This window comes from Mirounga angustirostris, unplaced genomic scaffold (assembly GCF_029215605.1).
Source record: "Mirounga angustirostris isolate CCGP_5_RB_7025 unplaced genomic scaffold, mMirAng1.0.hap1 SCAF_7, whole genome shotgun sequence".
Taxonomy (NCBI): Eukaryota; Metazoa; Chordata; class Mammalia; order Carnivora; family Phocidae; genus Mirounga; species Mirounga angustirostris.
Genome location: NW_026991715.1, coordinates 53,447,267 through 53,473,132, shown reverse-complemented (window position 1 = coordinate 53,473,132; position 25,866 = coordinate 53,447,267). Strand labels below are relative to the sequence as shown.

At 37.5% G+C, this 25,866-nt stretch overlaps 2 protein-coding genes across 2 annotated transcripts in view; both read right to left on the bottom strand.

Annotated features, from left to right (window-relative positions):
• The window catches only part of SLC30A5 (solute carrier family 30 member 5), a 36,486-nt gene that overhangs the window by 5,269 nt on the left and 5,351 nt on the right, over positions 1-25,866 (bottom strand). The window contains exons 2-14 of the mRNA XM_045895936.1: positions 22,181-22,303; positions 21,031-21,097; positions 19,730-19,815; positions 14,931-15,018; positions 11,310-11,397; positions 10,044-10,120; positions 9,603-9,773; positions 8,646-8,934; positions 8,259-8,467; positions 7,172-7,329; positions 6,209-6,338; positions 3,175-3,376; positions 2,312-2,538 (exon numbers count right to left, since the gene is read on the bottom strand). Of these exons, the coding sequence (XP_045751892.1) occupies positions 2,312-2,538; positions 3,175-3,376; positions 6,209-6,338; positions 7,172-7,329; positions 8,259-8,467; positions 8,646-8,934; positions 9,603-9,773; positions 10,044-10,120; positions 11,310-11,397; positions 14,931-15,018; positions 19,730-19,815; positions 21,031-21,097; positions 22,181-22,303 (1,915 nt within the window). The remainder of the gene's footprint in view (positions 1-2,311; positions 2,539-3,174; positions 3,377-6,208; positions 6,339-7,171; positions 7,330-8,258; positions 8,468-8,645; positions 8,935-9,602; positions 9,774-10,043; positions 10,121-11,309; positions 11,398-14,930; positions 15,019-19,729; positions 19,816-21,030; positions 21,098-22,180; positions 22,304-25,866) is intronic.
• Positions 278-2,304, bottom strand: LOC123858749 (small nuclear ribonucleoprotein G-like). The gene has a single exon (XM_064596188.1). It carries the CDS (start codon positions 556-558, stop codon positions 403-405), a length of 156 nt encoding a protein of 51 aa, XP_064452258.1. The 5' UTR covers positions 559-2,304; the 3' UTR covers positions 278-402.

Here is a 25,866-nt window from a genome sequence, read left to right as displayed (position 1 = left end):
TTTCATAAGAAACTTGCTCAGGTTTGCAGGTTCTTTATCTTTCCATTAAAAGATGGAAAAAAGGCATCCTTGCCATGCTTCACATTTGATTAGTTGCTTCTATATTAATGCATAAAAGCTTTGGAACAAATTGGTCTCAAACAGGAGCAGTTCACGTCAGAAAAAATTAGAATATGAGCTAATATTCAATTTTCTACATTCACAATGCCTGAGAAAGCATTCTGATTATTGCAAAAGTTTACTTAACAAAAAAGTTCAATATGAAAATGCACATGACCTGATTTTTCTATTGTAGTAAAACAGGTGCTTTGGAGAGAGGACATGTGGAAGCAGTTGATTTCTTCCAGAGTACACACCCATTGTTTATACTCGTTCCAAGACTTCTAACATGATACCATTTCCTCATATTACAACCATTCCAATCTTGTTCTGTGGCCCACTAGTTGCCATTTCCACACATTCATCGTGTATCACAAGATTGACAAAGGGATTGAACCCCTGCAATATTCCTTGGATGTGTCCGCCACCATTTAATTTCAGTGATAATTTCTGGTCCATAAATTGTTTCAACTTGGGAGTGGGTGAGCTTTGCTCATGGTGTCCACTCTGCAAAAGATCTGTTTTTTGTTTTTTTTTTAAAGATTTTATTTATTTGACAGAGAGAGACACAGCGAGAGAGGAAACACAAGCAGGGGGAGTGGGAGAGGGAGGAACAGGCTTCCCACTGAGCAGGGAGCCGGATGTGGGGCTCGATCCCAGGACCCTGGGATCATGACCTAAGCCGAAGGCAGCCGCTTAACTGACTGAGCCACCCAGGCACCCCGATCTGTATTTATTTGTTAATGGAGTCTTCTGCTGATCGATAATTTTAAATTGCTCTTATCTCTAGATTTTCTTCCTTCCTTTTTGGCTTCTAGGTGTTTTTTTTTTTGGTTTTGTTTGTTTTTTAAGATTTTATTTATTTGAGAGAGAGAGAGAGAGAGAGAGAGGGAGAAGCAGGCCCCTCACTGAGCAGGGAGTGTGACGTGGGGCTTGAGCCCAAGACTCTGGGATCGTGACCTGAACCGAAGGCAGATGCTTAACTGACTGAGCCACCCACGTGCTGCACCCCCTTCTTTCCCCCGCCCCTGCTTTTTTTTCTTTAAAAAAAAAAAAAAAAAATTTTTTTTTTGAGAGAGAGAGCATGAGCATGAGTGGGGGTGGGGTGGCACAGAGGGAGAGGCAGACTCTCTCCTGAGCAGGGAGCCTGACAAGGGGCTTGATCCCAGGACCCTGAAATCACCACCCAAGCTGAAGACAGACGCTTAAACAATTGAGCCACCCAGGTGCCCTTTGGCTTCTAGTTTCAATTCAAGCTTATTAAAAAAGGCTTTCTCTACCTCTGTAGAGAAATATACTAAAAATATTCTTCTATTTTATTTTAGTAGTTTTGTTATTTTTTATCATTTACATATTTAGTCCACTGGAAATATGTTTTGATATTTGATGGTAAAGAGATATAGCTTTTCTTTTCCACCAAGTGGAAATATTAATTAGGCCCACCCTTTTTCCCCACTGATCTGAAATGCCATCTTTGCTACATACTGAATTCCATAAATTCCTGGGTCTGTTTCTGCACAACCAATTTTCTAAAAATTGATTTTTGTGTTTACTGTTGTGCAAGAATAAAACTGTTAGTTGTGTTAGTTAATTCTGTAACTTTATAATCACGGAATGGGATCCTATTAGTTAATTCTGTAATTTTTGTATTTTTTTTGTTGTTTATTCTCAAGCATTAACTTTTCCAAATAAGTTTCTAAGTAATACTGGATTACCTAGTCTCCCCCAAAACAAAAACAACCAAAAGAAAAGAATCTCAGGAGAGGCAACTGCACTGAGATTTAAATGAAAGAAATACAACTTCACAATACAGTTTCCCATCCAAGAAAAATCTCTCCATTTATTCACTCCCTATTTTATATGTTATTTATTCATTTATTTTTGAAAAAGAGTGTGTGCGCACACACAAGTTGGGGGGGGGTGGGCAGAGGGAGAGGAACCGAGAATGTTAGGCAGGCTCCATGCGGATGCAGGGCTTGATCTCACGACCCTGAAACCATGACCTGAGCTGAAATCAAGAGTCAGATGCTTAACCGACTGAGCCACCGAGGTGCCCCTTTTTATGTCCTAAAACTGTATTTTCTTAATTCATATTTTGCACATTTCTAGTTGGGTCAACTTACTCGATTTCAAATGCTATTTTATTTATTTATTATATTTTCAAATTCTATTTTAAAAGGAAAAAATACAGTGAAGAAATTGCACACAGTACCTTTTCTAAAGCAACATGTAGTTCTTTTTCATATTCTGGTGGCAGTCTCAAAAGTAGAACCTGACAGGCATCTTTAATCAGTGGAACAACACTGAGAAATATTAATACAGCAATAAAGAGAGAACAGAGGGGATCAGCAATGAACCATCCAAACTGCTCTATAAGAACTGTGGATACGATCACACCAATACTGCCAAGTGTGTCTGCCAAAACATGTAGAAATACACCTACAAGTAAAATATGAAAACATTAAAAATTAAAGCACATCTAATTTAGTTCTTTTATCCATTTTATAAATATTACTGGGTACCTACTATGCACCTAATTCTGCTAGGGGATAGTACTTAAAAACAAAAAAACCATGGTCACTGCTCTCAAAGAATTCACAGCACAGTGGTAAAAAGGGAAAGATACAGGCAACTATAGCACAGAGTGGTGAGTTTTATGATGGTGTGGTTTTCCTAGAAATCACACGAGCCAAGTTTTGACGTTATCCAAATTAAGCAATCACAATAATTCAACACAATAAGTGATAAATAATTCCCCTATATATTTTACAGTACAATAAAAATTTCCTGGTTCTTTTGTAGTGAAAGTTCATAATGACACAGTATTTCCCTTCCAAATAGTATTCATGCAAATGTTACTATGAAAAAGACTCTATAATACAATAATCTATTTAAAAATTGACATTTATGAACAAATGTGAGCATTTTCTACAGCAGATGACTTCAGACATTTTTTTAGCAGCAGACTGTTTTTCAAAAATACAACTGTACCAGAAGCCTAATATTTAATACAAATAAGACAGCGTCAATTCAGAACACAGTTGAAAAGTAGAGCAATATTTGGCAAGGACTCACCCCTCATGTTAGCATTCATGCCTCTGCCTGCAGATCCGTGGCTGTGACCATGCCCATGGTCACTGTGTCCATGCGTATGGTGGGAATGACTGTGATCAGATGAATGACAGCTTCCCTGAGAAGCTCCATGGTTATGGTTATGGGCATGGCTAAAGGCACAGATACCAATAAGGTTTACTATCAGCCCTCCAACTGAGACTGGCTAGTAAAAGGAGAAAAGAAAACCTTTAAATTTGTAATTTTAAAAGTACATTTGTTATTTAAAAGTTACTATATATCTAAATATGTTTTTCTGTTTACAGTTTTCAAAGTATTTTTGTAAAACCTAAGTTCAGTAAGGAAATCCAAAATTTTTAAAAAGATTTTAGAATATTTTAGAAGAAACATTTTAACTTTCAAATAGCAAAGTTTTGACAAGTAGAGGAATTTGGGCTTGCTTTAATCAAGTGAAGAACAAGTACTTGGTTCATGGTTTATGAATAAGTTATGCTAGAGTTTTGTTTTATTTAAATAAAGTTTGAAAGTACTGCTTACTAGAGCAAGTATGCACTGTAGCTGAAATCTCATTTTTATTTCGGTTTGTAAGGCAATGATTATAATTTACTAACTAGTGGATTACAAATACATATTATCTTATTGCGTTTCTTAAAATATAGTAAAATTTCCCAAAGTAAAAAACATGTAATGGAAAAACAAACATATAATAGTAACCTTTCACCTTTTTTTTTTTTAAACAAAGTGAATGGAATTATCTTGATTTAATAATGCCACATAACACCCCAAAGGATAAACAAAGTTACTTACCCTTGATTATCCTCTCTTACAAAATGATTTTGGATGGTTCAGGGTGTTACTTAATTTACATATATTAAAATTTCTCCTTTAGAGAAATCCACTTGATTTATAAAAATAATATATAAAAATAATGGGGACAGATAATTCTAATTGATTTCCAAAGTTTATTTTTTAATTTTTTTTAAAGATTTTATTTATTTATTTGACAGAGAGAGAGATAGCAAGAGAGGGAACACAAGCAGGGGGAATGGGAGAGGGAGAAGCAGGCCTCCCACAGAGCAGGGAGCCCTATGTGGGGCTTGATCCCAGGACTCTGGGATCATGACCTAAGCCGAAGGCAGACGCTTAACGACTGAGCCACTCAGGCGCCCCTGATTTCCAAAGTTTGTAAGACAAGAGATTTACTTTAGTAAACATGTATTATACACTTCTTACTGAGGCTCAGACCATTTATCTGTCAGATTTTAAAATTTTAGTTAGCTTTATGAAGAACTTGAAAATGGTTACTGAATTTTGAATTAAATCAAACACTGCATACAGAGACCCCATCATCTCAAGTATTTCTCCTCTAATGATAAATACTTCATTTGTATAGATTTCATCAGAAAAAAGTAACGTAGAAAGTGCAAGCTCCCTATAATCTAACCCCCAAAAATTAGTCACTAAGAGAATGGTGTACTTTCTATGCACATACTAAAATACATACATAAACACATTTTTAAACCAATAATAGCATCATATTATAATGCTACTTTGGAATTTTTTTTTAACTTAGTACAGTATTTTTCATGCCAGTGTATACAGATATGCCTCATTCTTTTTATTGGCTGTACAGTATCCTACAAATGACAGCTTTATTTCTTTATTTAACCGGTCTTGTCCTTGGTGGACATTTTTTCACCATTATGAACAATGGCACAAGGAATCATGCACCTTTACACACCTGTGCAAATATTTTTCCAAGTATTTCTGTAATAAATATTAAAGATCAAAAGATAAAATCATTTAAAATTTAAAATATATTTCTAAACTGTAATCCAAAGCATTTTACTAATATAAGCTTCCAGCAACCAGATTTATAACTTACAGTCATTCAACAATTAATTGCTGATTTCCTACTAACAAGCCAGGTCCTAGAGTTTAAGAGTTAATGACAGACAATTCAGGTCCTGAAGATACTTCACTTACATCTTTAATTGTGGAAGAAAGACAAAGGAGTTATAACTCAATGTTGCTAAAAAAAAAAAAAAAAAAAAAAAAAAAGGCAAGATACAACAGGAATACTGAGAAAGGGAAATCTACCAAACTTTGAGGAGGGAAGAGAGGGATTAAGGGAAAGTATCTCACTGGAAGAGACATATAAGCAAAGTCCTGACAAAGGCTGAAAGGCAGATGTGAGGGAAGGGCATGCCAACTACAAGAAACAGCACATGCAAAGGTTTGGAGGTAAAGGAAGAACATTATAAACTACTACAGCAGTAGTACAATCAACAAAGTAAAGCCTTTAAAATGATAATATTTTTCTGATTCTTTCCCTATCATTTTGCAAATTTCCTCAGGTAGTTATTTATTTTTTAAAGATTTTATTTGACAGAGAGAGACACAGCGAGAGAGGGAACACAAGCAGGGGGAGTGGGAGAGGGAGAAGCAGGCTTCCTGCCGAGCAGGGAGCCCGATGTGGGGCTCGATCCTAGGACCCTGGGATCATGACCTGAGCCAAAGGCAGACGCTTAACAACTGAGCCACCCAGGTGCCCCTTCCTCAGGTATTTAAAAAGCATATCTTCACACAAAAACATTTAATAAGTCAGAAAGAAATCTGTATGTTTTAGACTGTCACCTAAGGGCGCCTGGGTGGCTCAGTTGGTTGGGCGACTGCCTTCAGCTCAGGTCATGATCCTGGAGTCCCAGGATTGAGTCCCACATCGGGCTCCCCACTCAGTGGGGAGTCTGCTTCTCCCTCTGACCCTCTCCCCTCTCATGCTCTCTCTCACTCTCTCTCAAATAAATAAAATCTTTTTAAAAAAAATAGACTGTCACCTAATATTCTGACTAAAATATTAGAGAAAAGGATTAATTTCTAAGAGTCAGCAGCATAAATATAATTACAAGATAAGAAATTATGTTAATTTAAATTAAAAAACAAAACCTTCCTAGATCAGTAACTATGAGTAGTTAAACTTTAGCATGGAAAATGCTGTAGGGGGTATGAATAGAAATTCAAACAGGAAAATACTTACTGTTAACATGTGTGTGTCTAATTCCGGAGGATCAATTAATCTAGCCACTGACTCCATAAACACAAAAAAAGCTATTACCATTAGAAAAAGTCCATTAATAAATCCAGAGAGAATTTCTATTCGGCCATACCTAAAATGTAGAATGTATTTTTAGAAAAGGAAAATGACAAATATTTTTAAAGTAAAAAGAGGATATAAGTCCAGATTTTCAACTACATATATAAATAATATGATCAGAAAATTACCAAGATTTTAAACACCATACTAATGCTGGAAGAGTCTTTCTGTACTTAAGTTTGTTGCAATTACAAATATTTATCTAAGTCCTTCTTCAATGTTTCCCCTTACACAAAGCCTTTCTTAGCAAGAAGTTCCTTCTTTCCCTTTAATGGGCTCTCCTTTGATGGGCTCTGTACCTCTGTCACAGCCCAGAGATTTTGCTTTGTACCAAAATTATTTGTATTTTTGGCTCACCTAGCTTTCAAAATATTAACAGCTGAAAAGAGCTGAATTTATCAATCCATTCAGGGTAGGTCTTATCAAAATTCTTTGTACAAATCAAGGATTCTAACATTTGTTGAACTGAATTATTCAGTTGATGAAGGGATATTTCATGTTCATGCATAGTCCCTTCAAATTTTGAATACTCTAACAGCAAAGATGCAAATGACCATGCACATTCCATTGTCTCAAATAAACTGTTAGGCAAAGAGCTCAAAATCTAACTGATTTTCGCTCTCTCCATACAAGAGGAATTAGTCAGGGAATATAATCTTGAGCTTACTGCAATTTATTATTTATCATATGCTTGGTTTATTTCCTCGTATCTACTTCAATTTAAAGAAAACTAAGGCTCTGAAAAATTATTTGTATTAAAAGGAATAAAATTTTATTCCCTAAGATGGAATTTGCCCCTAGGATTTTTTCATTGTGTTATATCACCTTGATGGTCAGTGTACCTACCCATAGGAGAAAATCCGAGTTGCTTTCCATCTACTCATCAGGGCCGCAAAAAGCCCCATGACCAAAGCAGAGCAATCAAACAGCATGTGAAATCCATCTGAGATCAGACCCAAACTATTGGTCAACACGCCATAGAATAATTCCACAAAGGTAAAAAGCTAAAAAAAATTTAAAGAAAAACGGGAGGAATATGTTAGGAGATTTCAAGAGATTTATCAGAACTTAATCATGAGAATTTTAACCTTTTAGTTAAAAAAATTTTTTTTTTAAAGATTTTTTATTTATTTGACAGAGAGAGAGAGAGAGAGAGAGAAAGGCAGCAAGCGAGCACGAGCAGGGGAAGGACAGGCATAGGGAGAGGGAGAAGTAGGCTCCCCGCCGAGCAGGGAGACCGATGTGGGGCTCGATCCCAGGACCCTGAGATCATGACCTGAGCCGAAGGCAGGCGCTTAACCAACTGAGCCACCCAGGCGCCCCTTAACCTTTTATTATGCAAATCTTACTTGAAGATATACTGCCACTTTATTTCAATTCATATAAACTGTAAGATAAGGACACCTGGGTGTCTCAGTTGGTTAAGCATCTGCCTTTGGCTCATGTCATAATCCCAGGGTACTGGGATCAAGTTCCGCATCGGGCTCCTTGCTCAGCTGGGAGCCTGATTCTCCCCTGCCTGCTCTGCCTGCCACTCCCCCAGCTTGTGCTCTCTCTGACAAATAAATAAAATCTTAAAAACAACAACAACAAAACTGTAAGATACTACACTGAATCAGATATGTTCATCTTATAAATTATTTAAAAGGAAATAGTTTCATTTATGTCTGTAGAACTCAATAAACTAGGCTATAAAATGTTAGCAACCTGGTCTATGGTGAGATCCTATAAGAAGTAGATAAAAATCTAAAATGCCTCAAAAATTGTTTGCTTAAGTAGTCTGAATATGATCCTGTAATCCTCCTATCACCGAGAGAAAATATAATTTTAGCCCCTAAGTATCAGAAATTTGGTAATTATGAGAATTATACCAGACTGTCAAAATTAAAAGATTAAGCTTTTAAGATATGCCACAAATATATAAAAATCTTACCAGATTCAAGCACAAGAAGTAAAAGATCTGCCTAGAGTCATTCTCCTCAAGAATCTGTTTTAGTGATTCCTTAATAAACCTGGGGATTGACTGGGAGCTATGCTGGAAAGCATCACCCATGAAGTTATAAAGAGGTGTTCCTTCAGGAGAATATCCAATTAGGGTGCCTTTCTGTCCTCTCTTGGAAGGAGATGACAAGATGTTGGCAGCTTTTAAAAAAGAGAAAACAACAGCAACAACATTACAAGTTTTAAAAGCTTAAGCTACCAAAATCAACACGGTATCTCTCAGCACTAAATGCAAGCACTAAACAAATTCCCAAATTAAGTAAATGATTTCAACATCAGAATCCATGAGATGAAATTTCCCGAGGGGAAAAATGCTCACACAAAATGAAGAATATAGCGCTCACTACCACTCCTCCAGACAGGACATGTTCAGTGCTTTCCTGGTGTGCTGCTTTGTTCATAGCTCGAAGCTGGTCTGTTATTGGATGTGTCCAAAAATTTCCAAAAAGTAGAGCACTAATAAAAATGGGAAAGGATCCATAGCGGGCACATTTGGAAACTTCCATTTTGACTGAACAAATGGAATCGACATAGAAATCCAGAATCATGACAAAAAAGATAACTGTTGTGAAAGGCATAATGAGAGAAAACCAAGACTCAACTTTACTCTAGAAATTAAAAAAAGGAAAAAAATAGTTAGTACTACACCGGAATAAAGTTCACATCTTATGTTTTAGTTAATCCCTTTATATTTAAACAAATATTCTAACTCAATGATTCATAAAATGCCAAGACATAAGAGCTGCAAAATATTAGTACATTTCCCAGTAATCCCCAAAGTATTGAAAGCAAAAGCACTATGGTTTAATAATTATATAAATACTAGGTGACCCACAATCCTTGTAACACACAATAACTATAAAACGGGTTCTTTAGGAGTGTCTGGGTGGCTAGTTGGTTAGGCATCCGACGCATGATCTCAGGGTTGTGGGATCAAGCCCTGCAATGGACTCAGCACGGAGTCGGCTTGTCTCTTTCCCTCTGCCCCTTCCCCAGCTCACTCTTTCTCTCTCTCTCTCTCTAAAATTAATAAATATTTCTTTAATTGATTCCTTTGGGCCACAGGAATAGGATGAATATACAAATGTAATAGTACCTCATTTGTATTCTCTATAAACAATAAATTTACTCCAAAATTTTTCAAAAATGATAAAAAAAGCAATGATAATTTAAGATTCTTGCAAGCTCAAAGTGAAATAAAATACAATGTACTGACCTAAAATTTTTTAGTAAGAGCAATTCATTTTACTTATTACCAATAAATTCCTACTCTTACCTCAGTTGTCATAGAAAGAACAATGACCCAGGGGCACAAGAGAAGCACAGAAACAAGATGGGATAAAGCTTGAAGACGTTTGGCTCCACCAACATCTATAGAGAGTTTTCTGGAAGCTGTATGAAAACCAACTTTACAACACGAAGCCAGTACTAGCAACAATACTCCACCCTATGAGTAAAATTAGATAAGTTTCATTAGAAACACACAGTCCAATACCCAATCCTTAAATACATAATATTTGAAGAAATGGAGCTATTAGGTTTCTTCCATACGCCAAATTACTGAACTACTTAAATGTCAGGCAGTACTGTAAATTACTGGTAACTTTTTTTTTTTTTTTTTTTACTGGTAACTTATTTTAAGTGCACTTTTAAAGTTACAGTTGCTGTAACTTTTCACAGTCTCTTGATCTCGTCAGGAATAAAGAAAAGAACATACCTTGTGATCTGCCACACCTAAGAAGGCAATGGCTGTGTAAAGCATGTGAGTTAGAGCACTGTCATGATGTCCTTCAGCTAAGTGAGTTGCAGTAAAGGAAAAAAAAAATCCCAAATATTAACTCTTTGAATCCTGAGGTCCTCCTAAAATTTTAGCTACATTATTTTAGGCTGACTATAGACTAGTTTGGGGGCCCCAAACCTGACTACTTGCAACAGTTTATTGCCCTTAAAAACAAAACAATTAAAAATTTAATTTTGGGACATGATTTACAAATTGGAATGGCCTGCATTTCTTTTGTTGTTTCCAAAACAATTATAATAGTGCTTGAGATATAGTTGTTAAATATTGGTAGTGAACCTCCAAAAGTATATGCATGCACATTGTAAGTAGGAGAAAGGGACAAGAGCAAGGACCTTCTTGGACCACTACTGTCATGGAATTAAGGTTGCTCTTTCAGAACATGTCAAATCAGTCCTAAATCTGTTTCTAAATCACTGACCACATAAGCCTCGGTAAAGCAAGTAGCAAGGAGAAAGGGGCAGGGGTGGCATATCACAAGCAACCTGGAATTCTGCAAAGTCACACCACTCTCTTTCACTATAACAAAGTAAACTATTAATTAGTTAACTGACAGGCTTTAGGACAGTATAAGTAACCAGAAGAATCAAAACTGGTGTTCTAAGGTCAGCTAAATGGAGTGGGCAAAGGTGTATGGACAGGAAAGAACAAGGTATGTCTGTTTGTAGAGGAAAAGGAGTATACATATTTGACTGGAAAGCTGGGGTTATAGAATAGTGGAAGCTCAACTAGAAATAACAGTTTAGAGCAAGAGAGTGATTACCAGGTGAAGGAATTTCAGCTTTTTTCTTTCGGGCAAGAAGATGCCAAAGATTTTTCATTAAATTTCAAAGAAGTTTGTATTTAATAATTGCAACTGACTTCTAAATTGAGCATTTAAATCGTTGAATTTATTACAAGGGAGCCAAAAGAGTGATTTTGTTGACTGGCAAATAAAAAAAAAAATTTTTTTTTAAGCACCAGGACATTCTGAAATATTCTTTCACTGTCCCTATAGAAGATATTGATGGAGATGCTATAAAATATTTAGTTTAGAATAAATTTATTCATTATTTGAATACCTACATTAATCCATGGAAGTTTCATTCATGACTGATTTTAATTCAATCCTCCTTCTCGTCCCATTCTGCCAGTCTTCTATTTTTCTGCAAGACTAAATTACTCCAATCTATTGCAAAAGGATACGGTGTTCAGCCATTTTAGCCATGAGATCATCATTGTCGAAAAGCAATAGGCAGATCACAGCAATAATGAAAAAAGCAGCCCCTCTTGTCTGAAAATGAAGAAAATATTATCAAGGATGGCTATTTCAAGAGTTGACTTTTAAGACCATGACTATACAAATGCTAAAGAAAAATGTTTTTCATATAAATATTTAAAGAAAAAATAACATCTCACAGTAAAGCCCTTCTATTATATAATATAAATTTGCAGTATTTTTTTTTTTTTTTTAGATTTTATTTATCACAAGCAGGGGGAGCAGCAGAGGAAGAGAGAGAGAGGCAGGCTCTCCACTGAGCAGGGAGCCCTATGTGGGGCTCGATCCAGGACCCCTGGATCATGACCTGAGCTCATGGAAGACGCTTAACTAAGACTGAGCCACCCAGGCGCCCCTCTTCTTTTTTTTAAAGATTTTATTTATTTATTTGACAGAGAGAGAGACAGCGAGAGAGGGAACACAAGCAGGGGAGGAGTGGGAGATGGAGAAGCAGGCTTCCCGCTGAGCAGGGAACCTGACAGGGGGCTCAATCCCAGGACTCTAGGATCACGAACCGAGCCTAACGACTGAGCCACCCAGGCGCCCCCAAAGTCATTTCTCATATCCAGTAAAACTGTAGAGCATTTAAAAGCTGATGAATTTTTTATAAGTTTATATTCTCATCCCAGGAAAGGATTTTGACAAAAAAAAATCAGGAAAAACATACTGCCTAGTTTATGCAAATACTTCAGAATTTAGGGTATAAAAGCCATCTAAATAGCATTATTATACATTCTGTATTTATAAATTTACAGGTATACTGCCACATACTTTCATTAAGTAAAAGTTAAAATTTAAAGTGAGACTCCTATTCTATTCATTAACATGATTACCACTACACTTGATAAATTCTCTTAGTGTGGTAGACGGATATCTTGACAAAAGCCAGTACACATAAACCACACAATTTTAAATTTCATTATTTTCATTATATTAGAATATGACAGTATCAACAATATCCAGATATGGAGAATAGAATTTAATCTTTTGTTAAAGAGGGCAACTTCTGTAGTGCTTCAGTCATAACCAAGAAAAAAAACATGCTGTGTCCTGAATAGATGCCCAGATTCATTACAGACACTAAGGGCACGATATGCACGATTTATATTCTAACTTCTGAGTATTAGTGCAGCAAAATTTTTATTTATTTTAAATTATATTCTTAAAAGATTTATTTATTTGAGAGAAAGGGGGGAAGGGCAGAGGGAGTCTCAAGCAGACTCCACACTGAACAAGGAGCCGACACGGGGGCTCAATCTCATGACCCTGAGATAATGACCTGAGTTGAAACCAAGAGTCAAGGCTTAGGGGCGCCTGGGTGGCTCAGTTGGTTAGGCAACTGCCTTCGGCTCGGGTCGTGATCCTGGAGTCCCGGGATCGAGTCCCGCATCGGGCTCCCTGCTCGGCAGGGAGTCTGCTTCTCCCTCTGACCCTCCTCCCTCTCATGTTCTCTGTCTCTCATTCTCTCTGTCTCAAATGGATAAATAAAATCTTTAAAAAAAAAAAAAAAAAAAAAAAAGAGTCAAGGCTTAACCGACTATGCCACCTAAGGGCTCCCCAATTTTTTTTTTAATGTGTTAAAAACATTTGTATTTCTTTTGTGAGTTGTCTTTCGCTGCCCTTGGCTCATTTTTATTGAGAATCTTATGCATTTTTCTTAACTGACTTTACTAATTTATATTTTGAAAGAAATGTAAAACTTTTATTTGTGGTAATTTTCTGTTGTTGGTTGTTGTCTGCACAACGATTTCTGTTACACAGAAACTTATAATCATTATGAAGTACAAATGTACTGAGTTTTCCCATTGTGATTTTTTCCCATTGCTTTTATGCTCAGAGTTCTTTGCTTGTAGTTAATTATCCATCTATATTTTATATTATATATATTGATGTTTTTTATATTATCACACATTTATAGCTCTATTTATATTATTTTACATATTATAGTATATCACATTTATATATATTACTTTATACATATATTTGTATTGCACGTTGCATATTTACATACATTTTACATACTGTTATACTATATTGAGACTATTTTATATTATATATATATTTATTTTTTTATTTTTTAAAGATTTTATTTATTTATTTGACTGAGACACAGTGAGAGAGGGAACACAAACAGGGGGAGTGGGAGAGGGAGAAGCAGGCTTCCCGCTGAGCGGGGAGTCCGACGTGAGGCTCGATCCCAGGACCCCGGGATCATGACCTGAGCCGAAGGCAGTCGCTTAATGACTGAGCCACCAAGGCGCCCCTATATATTTATTTTTATCCACAAAATGCTTCAATCTAGTTGACATTTATTTTGGAGTACTCTATGAGTGCGATGAAAGAAACAGTGGCATATGCTTTAATATTAATTATCCCATTTGAAATCTATGGGTTGGGTAGTCTCTCTGCTCTACCTGGCATGTTATTTTGTTCACTTAATTTTATTCATCTGCCTCCATTACTTGGGAGCAACAGCTCCTTTTAGAACAGGGACTACTACATCTTACTTGTCTTTATTTCTCCTTTCCCCTATAACTGGGACAATGCATCATACACAGCAAGCAATTTGGTAAAAAGGAAATACTGTAGGTATAAAAATTTGGAATTGCAGATTCTTGACTCATTTACCAAAAAAGGATAATACTTAAGTTACTTAAGATAAATAAGGCCTAGTTGGCAAAATGTTGGATATTCATCAGACTTTATAACAAGTTCTTAGGTGTTTTCCAAAATTGATGAATAAGGGTAAAGAATGAGGTGGGCGGGGGTGCCTGGGTGGCTCAGTCGTTAAGCGTCTGCCTTCGGCTCAGGTCATGATCCCAGGGTCCTGGGATCGAGCCCCGCATCGGGCTCCCTGCTCTGCGGGAGGCCTGCTTCTCCCTCTTCCACTCCCCCTGCTTGTGTTCCTTCTCTCGCTGTGTTTCTGTCAAATAAATAAATAAAATCTTAAAAAAAAAAAAAAAAAGAATGAGGTGGGCAAGAGGCCTGAGTACAGCACCATGGAGATCTTTGTGGTGATCAATCTGTTCTGTGTCTTGATAAGGTCTATGGATTATACCAATGTCAATTTCTTAGTTTTGTTTTTTAAGATTTTATTTATTTATTTGACAGACAAACACAGTAAGAGAGGGAACACACGCAGGGGGAGTGGGAGAGGGAGAAGCAGGCTTCCCACTGAGCAGGGAGCCTGATGCGAGGCTTGATCCCAGGACCCTGGGATCATGACCTGAGCCGAAGGCAGACGCTTAACGACTGAGCCACCCACGTGCCCCAATCTCTTGGTTTTGATAATTTACTTGAGTTGGGTAAGAAATTACCATTGAAATTGAGTGAAGGGCACTCTTGGTGCTATTTTTGCAACCTCCTACGAATATCTGATGATTTCAGAATAAAAAGTTAAAAAAAAAAAGTTTGTAAGAAAAAGTTAAAATTAACAGAAAAAGCCCCTACATTCTTTTAAATGGTAAAGATTTTTATTTAATTGGTTTGGATAATATTTTACATGTATAACTTCCAATTTTCAAGTGTCTAATAACAGAAAATTGTACCTTTGCTGGTCCTCCTCCAGAACTAGTGAATAAAACACTGAGTAGTGAGATGACAACAATATCACTGTGTTCAAATAGCAGCAAAGTCCTATAAAAATACAATATTATCATTCATAAAATATATCTGATCTTCACCAAGAAGCATAAATTCAACTACAGTAAGAGAAAATAAATATTTCCCCTTGATTTCATAAAACACTGAGAAAAATAAATAGGGACAACTGCTTTGGAATAATCTATCTTCTGGCCTTATCTACCCCAGAAAGGCTGAGACTAGGGGCACTTGGCTGGCTCAGTTGGTAGAGCACCCCACTCCTGATCTCGATGGTGAGTTCAAGCCCCATGTCGGGCGTGGAGCTTATTTAATTAAAAGAAAAAAAAGAACCTGAAATGGTACAACTTGCAGGATTATATCAATCAATTTCTTGTGTATGTGTATGAGGAAACACTTAGAAGGTTGCTCCTATCAGCTATGTTTGCAGTATCCCCAACCTAAATGTCACTGGTAAGGGAATAAATAATATAGAATATATCCATTCAATAGACTATTGTACAACAATAGAAATGAATGATATTCTATGAATATATTAAGAAATGCTGAATTGTACACTTTTTATTTTTTAAGAGAATGGTTTTATTTATTTTTAAAGATTTTATTTATTTGAGAGAGAGACACAGAGAGCGAGCACAAGCAGGGGAAGCAGCAGGCAGAGGGAGAGGGAGAAGCAGGCTTCCCGTTGAGCAAGGAGCCCTATGCAGGACTTGATCCCATGACCCTGGGATCATGTCCTGAGCCGAAGGCAGACACTTAACCAACTGAGCCACCTAGGTGCCCCTGAATTGTACACTTTAAATCTGGTACAGACTGCATGTTTGAGTCCCCTCTAAATTCATATGTTAAATCCAATCCCCAGTGTGATGGTGTTTGGAAATTGGGGCCTTTGGGGTACATAGGTCATGAGGGTGGAACCCTCCTTCATGAGTGAGATTAGAGTCCTCATAAAAAAAGACTACAAGAGTATTCTCTTTGCACATTCTGCTCTGTGAGGTTATTGAGAAAAGATAGCTGTCTATGAACCAGGAAGCAGTCCCTCACCAGACAGTCTGCCTCACCTTGATATTAGACTTTCCAGTCTCCAGAACTAAGAAATAAATTTGTGTTGCTTAAAAGCCACCCAGTCTATGGGGCACCTGGGTGGCTCAGCTGGTTAAGCTTCCAATTCTTCTTTTTTTTTTTTTTTTAAGATTTTATTTATTTATTTGACAGAGAGAGCGAGACAGCACAAGCAGGGGGAGCAGGAGAAGGAAAGGGAGAAGCAGGCTCCCCGCTGAGTAGCGAGCCTGATGCGGGGCTCGATCCCAGGACTCTGGGATCGTGACCTGAGCCGAAGGCAAACGCTTAACCATCTGAGCCACCCAGGCGCCCCTAAGCTTCCAATTCTTGACTTTGGCTCGGGTCATGATCTCAGGGTCCTGGGATTGAGCCCCATGTCAGGCTCCACACTCAGTGGGGACTCTGCTTCTCTCTTTCTCTCTCCGTTCCTCCCCCTGCTCATGCAAGCTCTCTCTCTAAAATAAATAAATCTTAAAAAAGAAAAAAAAAAAGTGCCACCCAGTCGATACAGTATTTGTTATAGCAGCCCAAATGGACTAACATAAAAAGAATCAATGTTATGGTATATGAATCCTATTTCAAAAAACTGCCATCAAAATGAATGAACTATATATATCTTATATGCATCAATATGGGCAAGTCTCAAACATAACATTAAATGGAAAAAGTATGCTGTAGAACATGCATGCAATGTAATTCTATTCATACAAAGTAAAAAACTTGCAAAGTTAAACATTAAAAAAAACAAACATAAAAGACATAGATACTATGTGAAAACACTATAAAGAAAACCAAGAAAATGAAAAACAAACCTTAAGATGCTGATTATACCCAAGGGTAGGGCGAGATGGGGACACAGTCAGGAGTGGCACACAGGGCTTCAAAGGTATTGGTAAGGTTTTATTTTTGGGGGTTGGGTGTTAGATACATGAAGGTTCACTTTATTATTACTATTTTTTTGAAGATTTATTTATTTAACTGAGAGAGAGACAGAAAAGAGAGTGGGGGGGAGGGACAGAGGGAAACTCAAGCAGACAACCCGCCTTTTTTTTTTTTTTTTTTTTAGAGAGGAAGAGGGAGGGGCAGAGGGAGCCCAATGTGGGGCTCAATCCCACGACCCATGAGATCATGACCTATGCCGAAACAGAGTCAGACGCTTAACTGGCTGAGCCACCCAAGTGCCCCCACTTTATTATTATTTAAACATTCATATTTACTCTTTTATATGTATGAAATATTAAAAAAAAAAAAAACTGGGACGCCTGGGTGGCTCAGTCGGCTAAGTATCGGCATTTGGCTCAGGTCATGATCCCAAGGTCCTGGGATCAAGTCCCGCATTGGGCTCCCCACCCTGCTTCTCCCTCTGCCTGCCGCCTCCCCTGCTTGTGCTTTCTCTCTCTCTCTCTCTGTAACAAATAAATAAAATCTTAAAAACCAAAAAAAAACCTGAAAAACATTAATACCAGCCAAAACAGGGCTTATAGGATCTAAATATTAAGATTTTTAGCTGCTCTTTTAAAAAATTTTCATTTTTCCTCTTTACTCAAAAATCTGTAACAGAACACAGCAGTGCTAACTTTAATTCTATTAATAACTGCGAGATACAATTTAAGAAAATAAATATATCAGCAAAGTAATACCAACCTAAAATAAGACAGGCTATGGAACACCGAAGGAGTCTTTCTAATCAAGAAATTGCATGGGGCGTCTGGGTGGCTCAGTTGGTTAGGTGTCCGACTCTTGATTTTGGCTCAGGTCATGGTCTCCGGGTTGTGAGATGGAGCCCAGCATGGAGTTCCAACCTGGGTGGAGAGCCTACTTAAGATTCTCTCTCTCCCTCTGCCCCTCCCTCAAAAAGAAAATCACGCAATTCCTTTTTTCTTTTTTGAGAGAAAGCAAGCACACACTTGTGCAAATGGGGATGGGGGGTAGAGGGAGAAGGACAGAGAGACAATCCCAAGCAGGCTCCACACCCAGCACAGAGCCTGATGAGGGCTCGATCTCATGACCCTGACATCAAGACTTGAGCCGAAATCAAGAGTTAGATACTTAACTGACCGAGCCACCTAGGCACCCCTGCATGATGGCTTTTTTTTTTTTTTTTAAAGATTTCATTTATTTGACACAGAGAGAGAGAGCACAAGTAGGCAGAGTGGCTGGCAGAGGGAGAGGGAGAAGCAGGCTCTCCACTGGGCAGGGAGCCGGATGCGGGGCTTGATCCCAGGACCCTGAGATCATGACCTGAGCCGAAGGCAGCTGCTTAACCGACTAAGCCACCCAGGCGCCCCTGTTTTTGTTTGTTTCTTAAATTTAATTTAATTAATTTATTTAAGAGAGAAAGTGCACAAGAGGGGGAAGGAGCAGAAGGAGAGGTACAAGCAGACTCCATGCTGAGCATGGAGCCCAATGCAGTGCTTGATCTCAGGAGCCTGAGATCATGGCCTGAGCTGAAATCAAGAGTTGAAGACTTAACCAACTGAGCCACCCCGGGGCTCCTAATTGTTTTTTTTTTAAAGATTTTATTTATTTGACAGAGAGATAGAGAGAGCACAAGCAGGGGGAGCAGCAGGCAGAGGGAGAGGGAGAAGCAGGCTCCCTGCTGAACAGAGAGCCCGATGTGGGGCTCGATCCCAGGACCCTGGGATCACGACCTGAGCCAAAGGCAGACGCTTAACGACTGAGCCACCCAGGCGCCCCATCCTGATAGTTTTAATAAAAGAATGAGAGGGGCAGTGTTGGCAGAGGAGCTGGTGGTAGTGCCGGGTTGTAAGATGGGAAATATAAGACTAAATAAGGAGTCAAGTAAGAATTTAACAATTTTCCGCCTTTCTTCCCTAACACATTGGGACAGTGATTTAATAACATACAGAACAAAATACAATCTCACAGGAAAGAAATTCTTTTAAAAAAGATTTTATTTATTTATTTGAGTGAGAGAGAGAGATAAAGAGAGTGTGAGATCATGAGCAGGGGGAAAGGGTAGAGGGAGAAGCAAACTCTCCGCTGCGCCAGGAGCCCGATGTGGGACTTGATCCCAGGACCCTGAGATCATGGCCTGAGCCGAAGGAAGATACTTAACCAACTGACCCACCCAGGTGTCTCAAGATTTTATTTATTTATTTGAGAGAGAGAGAGAGAGCATGCGCATAAGCAGGCAGAGCGGCAGGCAGAGGGAGTTGGAGAAGCAGGCTCCCCAGTAAGTAGAGAGCCCAACTTGGGGCTCAATCCCAGGACCCTGGGATCATGACCTGAGCTGAAGGCAGACACTTAATTGACTGAGCCACCCAGGTGCCCCCCAAATTTTGCTTTCCTACTGGTTTTTATTTACCATTTCAGACCTTTTAGTTTCTAAAATCAGTTGCTAAAAGGGATCACCAATGGATGATAAAAAACCACCTATGTTAAAAATTTTCTGAAACTGTTTGGACTCTTAACTAGTAAAATATCACAACAGATCATGAACAATACATTTACAGTGTTCACCAAAAGATAGTCCACAAATTAAAGAGGTTTTGTCAGCCCGCCCCATATAAACAAATACTGAGTTATATCCAATGCTATAGGAGTGAGAGAAGCATTTGTATATAACTTAACATAAATACTTGACATAAAATATAATGGAATAAAACTAATATTCAAAATTAAGAAATATAAGTAAACATTCAAAATATGCATTTTTATTTACCTTAGTGGTCCACAAAGAGTGAGGCCAAAAAACCACAAGAGTGAAATGATACACCCAGCAACTGCATGTTTAAATATTTTGATCCACTATGAATGGAAACAAAAAATTAAAAATTTTAGTCGTATGTTTTGCTAGTATCTTAAAATCTTAAATAAAATATACAGGGAAAGAAAATAATGGTAGCACTTAGATATTTTAAAGGCTAAGTAATTACATTTTAAAAAATAATCACATATTTTGAACTTAAATAGAAAATGTGCAGATCCCTTGACTAAATCTAGATTTGTAAGACAGTATTGTTTTCCATTTTCTATATTCTTGTCTGTTGTTAGATCTTGAAATCTTTTTCTATAAAATACAAATTTGTGGGTTTTTTTCAATAGTTTCTCACTAGTTTGCTAGAACACGTGATGTTTTAGTCTTTAAATTCTTTTCCATTAGATATTCAGAGCTTCAATTACTTGAAAAGAGAGAAAAAAAGCTATGATGGGGATTAAAATATTAATCCTATTTTTAAAACATGCATGGTCTCTAAAACAGAGGTACATAAATTTGTCATTCTAATAAAAAGTCATGGCACAGTTTTCTAAGTTGTTGCACAAAGCAAACATATAGTAGGATCTAACGACTGTCCAAAGAGGTAATAATGTGAGATGACAATACAGAATGCAGGACATTTCTATATGCATCCTGAACCTCAGGTGCCTAAAGAAAATGATGATGATGATGATGAGGGTGACAGCTAATACGTATTGTTTGCTGACAATATGCTGGGCACTATTTCAAGAACTTTATATGTATTAATTCATTCATTCCTCACAGCTCCATTACAAAGGTATTATTAACTCCATTTTACAGGTGAGAAAATTGAGGTAGAGAAAAATTAGTAACTTGCTCAAAGTAAGACTTCATAAGGAGGACAAACAGAATCTGAATTTGTCTGACTCCAGAGTCCTCAGTAACCCCTATGCTTTATCTGCCTCCTAATGACATTTGTCCTAGGCTTTTGGGCATGTCTCCATGTCACATTTAGAAATCTTTAGAATAGAGTCCTGCATTAAAAAAAAATTTACTTTATACCTTAAAATTTTTCTACTCTCTTCTCCATTTTTAAACATTGTTATCTTAATACTTTATAGTTTATTCTTGAAGCCTTGATACTGAAAAGCAAGTCAAGAGCAACTTAACTATGGAAATGTTCTGCTGTGTACTTAAATCATTTAAGTAACTCTGATCAACACTTCTCCTGGCCTAATGACTAGGAAAGCTGCTAGGAAAAAAGGACTGTGGAAAAAACTCACCTGGTGTTTGGTAATACTTTTCCCAGAAGAAAATGGCTTTTGAAACAAAACCATAAAAAATGCAGTCCTGTGAATAAGGAAACATTAATATTAATCTATCTTATATACAAAGTGTGATGTTAAGTAAAGATACTTTAAATGAACATACTACAACTTGAAAGGTATGTTACCATCTAAACAAATTATACTGGAGAACAATATTTATTCTAAGGCTTCCACTGGAACATACGGGGAACTCTTATTTTGTAACGCCTTCAGAACCAGTTCACAAGCCACAAAAGAAAGGGGTCTCAATATTTTTTCATACTTTGAAATACAAAAAAAAAAAAAAAAAAAAAAATCCTATCTTCTCCAGAACTTAGTAACAAATCTTGAAATAACAGAAATTAAGAATGTCCTTACCTTTCACATTCCCAAAATGGTTATATAAAAATGCATACAACTGATTACTTAAAATTTCCTAGTCAAGAATCACTTTCCATAATTACTAAAATTAACTCCCTGGAGTCTTTAACAGAGAGTGGTCACTATCAATCTCAAGTCCAAAGAAACTTTATTCAGAGAGAATTTCTTACTATGTGCAGAATAATATAAAATTTATTTTATATGAGGACCCTGTACTGTGAAGGGAGCACATCATGAACAAAGCCCAGCACAGTTTAACTTAGAAAATAAGGAACATCTGTGCCAAGACAAGTCTCAGGTTACATTCTATGCCTGATGGAAGGCTGAACTACACCAGTGGTATGGTTTGGGAATTCCTAGGGCCTGGAGACTCTTTTAGGGAGACTGTGGGGTCAAAACTATTTTTATGAAAATACTAAGAAATTATCTGCCCTTTTCACTCTTACTCTTTCAGGGATGTATACAGTGGAGTTCTTCAGAGGCTAACTGATAGGAGATGCACAGACTTAATGATGAAACGGACGTGAAAATTCAGCAATCCTCTATTAAGCTGAACATTAAAAGAAATGTGCAAAAACCTCTTTAACACAAACTATAGTACAAGTCTAGTTTTGGCACGCTATTATAGTATAAGGAGGAATAAATAGCACAAAATATTTTATCTAAAATTTCCTAAAGATAATCAGTTAAAACAGAAGTTTCAAATAAATAAAACATTAAGGAAAAAAGAACCACAGACACTCACCCAAGTTTTAATATAAAAATGAACTGAACAATGTGAACTGCTTTTAGGAGATCATATGATTCAAAAAGTCCCACAGCCTTCAAAAATTTAGTGAAACATAGTAACACAATATATTTTGTTAATCTGAAAAATAAGAGCAGAAACAAGTTTCAGTATCATTAAAATCACAAGGAACTCTGTAATATGTTTTTTTCTTATTATACAATAAGGATCATTATAAAAACCACAGATACTCATTACAAAAAATGAAACAAACAAAAAAGCCAAACAACTCACCATCCACATAACTACTATTAATATCTTGGTATATAAACTTCCAGATTCTTTTTAATGTACATTCTATTTATATATATGTACATTCTATATATATATACACACACACCACACATACACATACATATATAGACACAGTCTGTTAAAAAAACAACAAAAAAAGAGGCCAAACTAAATATATTCGGGGTGCCTGGGTGGCTCAGCCATTAAGCGTCTGCCTTCGGCTCATGTCATGATCCCAGGGTCCTGGGATCGAGCCTCACATTGGGCTCCCTGCTTGGCGGGGAGTCTGCTTCTCCCTCTCCCACGCACCCCCCCCCCTTGTGTTCCTGTTCTCGCTAACTCTCTGTCAAATAAATAAATAAAATCTTTAAAAGAAAAAAAAGTATGTTCTTGGTTAACTGAGTTGTCCAGATTATTTTGTAATCTGCTTTTTAAACCTAACAGTTACTTCAAACAAAGAGAATAAAAACAGACACCAAACTCTACCTGCGATGAAACTAGAAGAGCACAATGTAAGAAGGAACAGAGGAATGGTAAATGCCTTAGGTTTGCCCCTCCTCTGCTTTGCTATGTGATGGCAGTTTAGAGTCATGGTTGAAAAGTCAAGCAACCTGCCCTACAGAGTCCTGTAAAGGCTCAGGAATCTGAAGCACCTCAGAAAAGGCTGGGGAGCTGAAAAGAGGAGCAGCATCAACAACTCTCTCCTCAGTCATGACAGGACACATGAGGCTTAGTCTCTGGAGAGGTCTAGACATAAGGCAAAGCAGAGAGGAGGGGTGAGGTGCTAGAATAAAATCATGGAAATTAAAAGTAAGTTTCCTTCTTAACCCCACCCCACCTCCTTTTCTTTTACCTCCAATATCCTAACAACCAGGCTGCAATCTCTCAGCAGAACCCTTATAGGGATCCACTAGGAACAAGCCCTACACAGGTGTTCTAATTAGCTTTTTAGGGCTCATTCAAATATGAATGGCAAACATGGATAATCAGTCCTTTAAGATAAGCTTATGAGAGACCAAACAAAAACAACAAATCTGGGCGCCTGGGTGGCTCAGTTGGTTAAGCGACTGCCTTCGGCTCAGGTCATGATCCTGGAGTCCCGGGATCGAGTCCCGCATCGGGCTCCCTGCTCAGCGGGGAGTCTGCTTCTCCCTCTGACCCTCCTCCCTCTCATGCTCTCTGTCTCTCATTCTCTCTCTCTCAAATAAATAAATAAATAAAATCTTTAAAAAACAAACAAACAAAAAAACCCAACAAATCTAAAAGATAAAGGGATCATAGGTAACAGCAGCAGAAAACAACAAAGAACTATAAATAACATTCTCTGAGACAGAAGAATACTGCATGCATGAAAAAATTAGGCTACCATACAAAGAAAGAAAAAAGGAGCTCCTGAAAAAGAAACTGAAATTAGGAAAGAAATTACTTCAGTTTTCTAGCCTAGGCGTCTTCTTTGACCATATACTCTCTAGCAGTAAAAAAAAAAATTTTGCACATGAAACCGACTATTTATCTGTATGTTGTAAAAGTGTATTACTGTACTGATGTTATATTATATACATTATAAAACATACACAGAGACGCCTGGGTGGCTCAGTCGTTAATCATCTGCCTTCGGCTCAGGTCATGATCCCAGGGTCCTGGGATCAAGTCCCACATCAGGCTCCTTGCTCAGTGAGGAGCCTGCTTCTCCCTCTCCCTCTGCTGCTCCCCCTGCTTGTGCTCTCTCTCTCTCTCTGACAAATAAATAAAAATCTTTAAAAAAAAAACCAACATACACAAATTAGAAATTAAAAAGAATGAGATAAAAAGTTGTGGAATTCTTAGTATTTTTTCTCTCACCCTAATAGGACATCTTGTGCAAGCCACTCAGTAGATGACTTTTTAAGTTTATATCAAATAGGTGTTACTACATTAAAAAGGAGGTGCAAGGAAAAAAGACAAAAACCAAAACCAAAAACGATATGTGAGGGATGCCCATGGCCAGCATACTGACAGGGATAAGAAGTCTCTATCAATGGGAGAAAAAATATAAAAAGCAAAACCAGAAGTTTAAAAGAAACCCAAGTCATTCAAATAGAATTAAAACAATCTGACAGACAATGGGGATATCAACGTAAAATATAAAAACTGATGAGTATGAATAATCCAGTGCAATGGCACTGAATTAACAAGAGCTAAACTATATTAAACAAACAGTAATCTGATTAAGAGGCATGAAAATATATATTTTAGGAAGATTTTGATGCAATTATTAAAGTAAATTTCAGTCCTTGAAAGAATGAATCTCAGCATCTTCACCATCCAAGATGGCTCATTTTCTGTTTTAGTCCAGATAATATCACACTAAATTAAAAAAAGATTTGACCAGGGGCGCCTGGGTGGCTTAGTCATTAAGCGTCTGCCTTTGGCTCAGGTCATGATCCCAGGGTCCTGGGATCGAGCCCCACATCGGGCTCCCTGCTCCGCGAGAAGCCTGCTTCTCCCTCTCCCATTCCCCTTACTTGTGTTCCCTCTCTCGCTGTGTCTCTCTGTCAAATAAATAAAATCTTAAAAAAAAAAAAAAAAGATTTGACCAAAGTGTCTTTTCTTATCATGAACACAATCTGGGGGGCCTTTTATAGTGCAGTCTGGGGATTCCCCTCCCCCCGGGGGATTTTAACTATGTGATAATTAATCACCCAAAAGCTAATAAAAATGTTATTGTGGAATAATGTAAGTCACATCCTAAAGAACCCTAAAGAAGTTCCTATTTAACCCACTTGTTGAACAGTATAAACTTAATTAAAATTTCTGTTTCAAAGATCAAACATATTTTCTGGGCTGACAAAAATGTTCTATAGCTTGGGGCACCTGGGTGGCTCAGTCAGTTAAGTGTCTGACTCTTGATTTTGGCTGGGGTCATGATCTTAGGGTCATGGGATCAAACCCCGTGTTGGGCATCGGGTTCCACGCTCAGCAGGCAGTCTGCTCAAGATTCTCTCACTCCCTCTCTGGCCCTGCGCATGCTCGGTCTCTCTCTAAATACATAAATCTTAAAAAAAAAAAGTTCAATAGCTTGATTATGCTGAAAATTACATAGGTATAGAAAGAATGAAATCAAGTAGAGAGCAACACTCAAAACCGCATGGGCTTTACTCCTTAAGCTCTTAATCAGGTGTAATAATAAAGCAGCAGGATACAAGCAAGGACACAAAGAATAATAATGTCAAGATGAGGGAAAAAATAAAGACCAGGAAAAAGAGAAGTACATTAAAAATCACAGCAGTCTGGGAATTCTCAGTGTCAGCAAAGAGCCTTGTATATCCTCCATGGGGCCAGTTAGGCATTCTTCAAATATTCTTCGCACACTTACTATGTGCCAGATGCTATACACAGCCAGTAAGACCTAGGGGTGCGCTTCCCTCTTC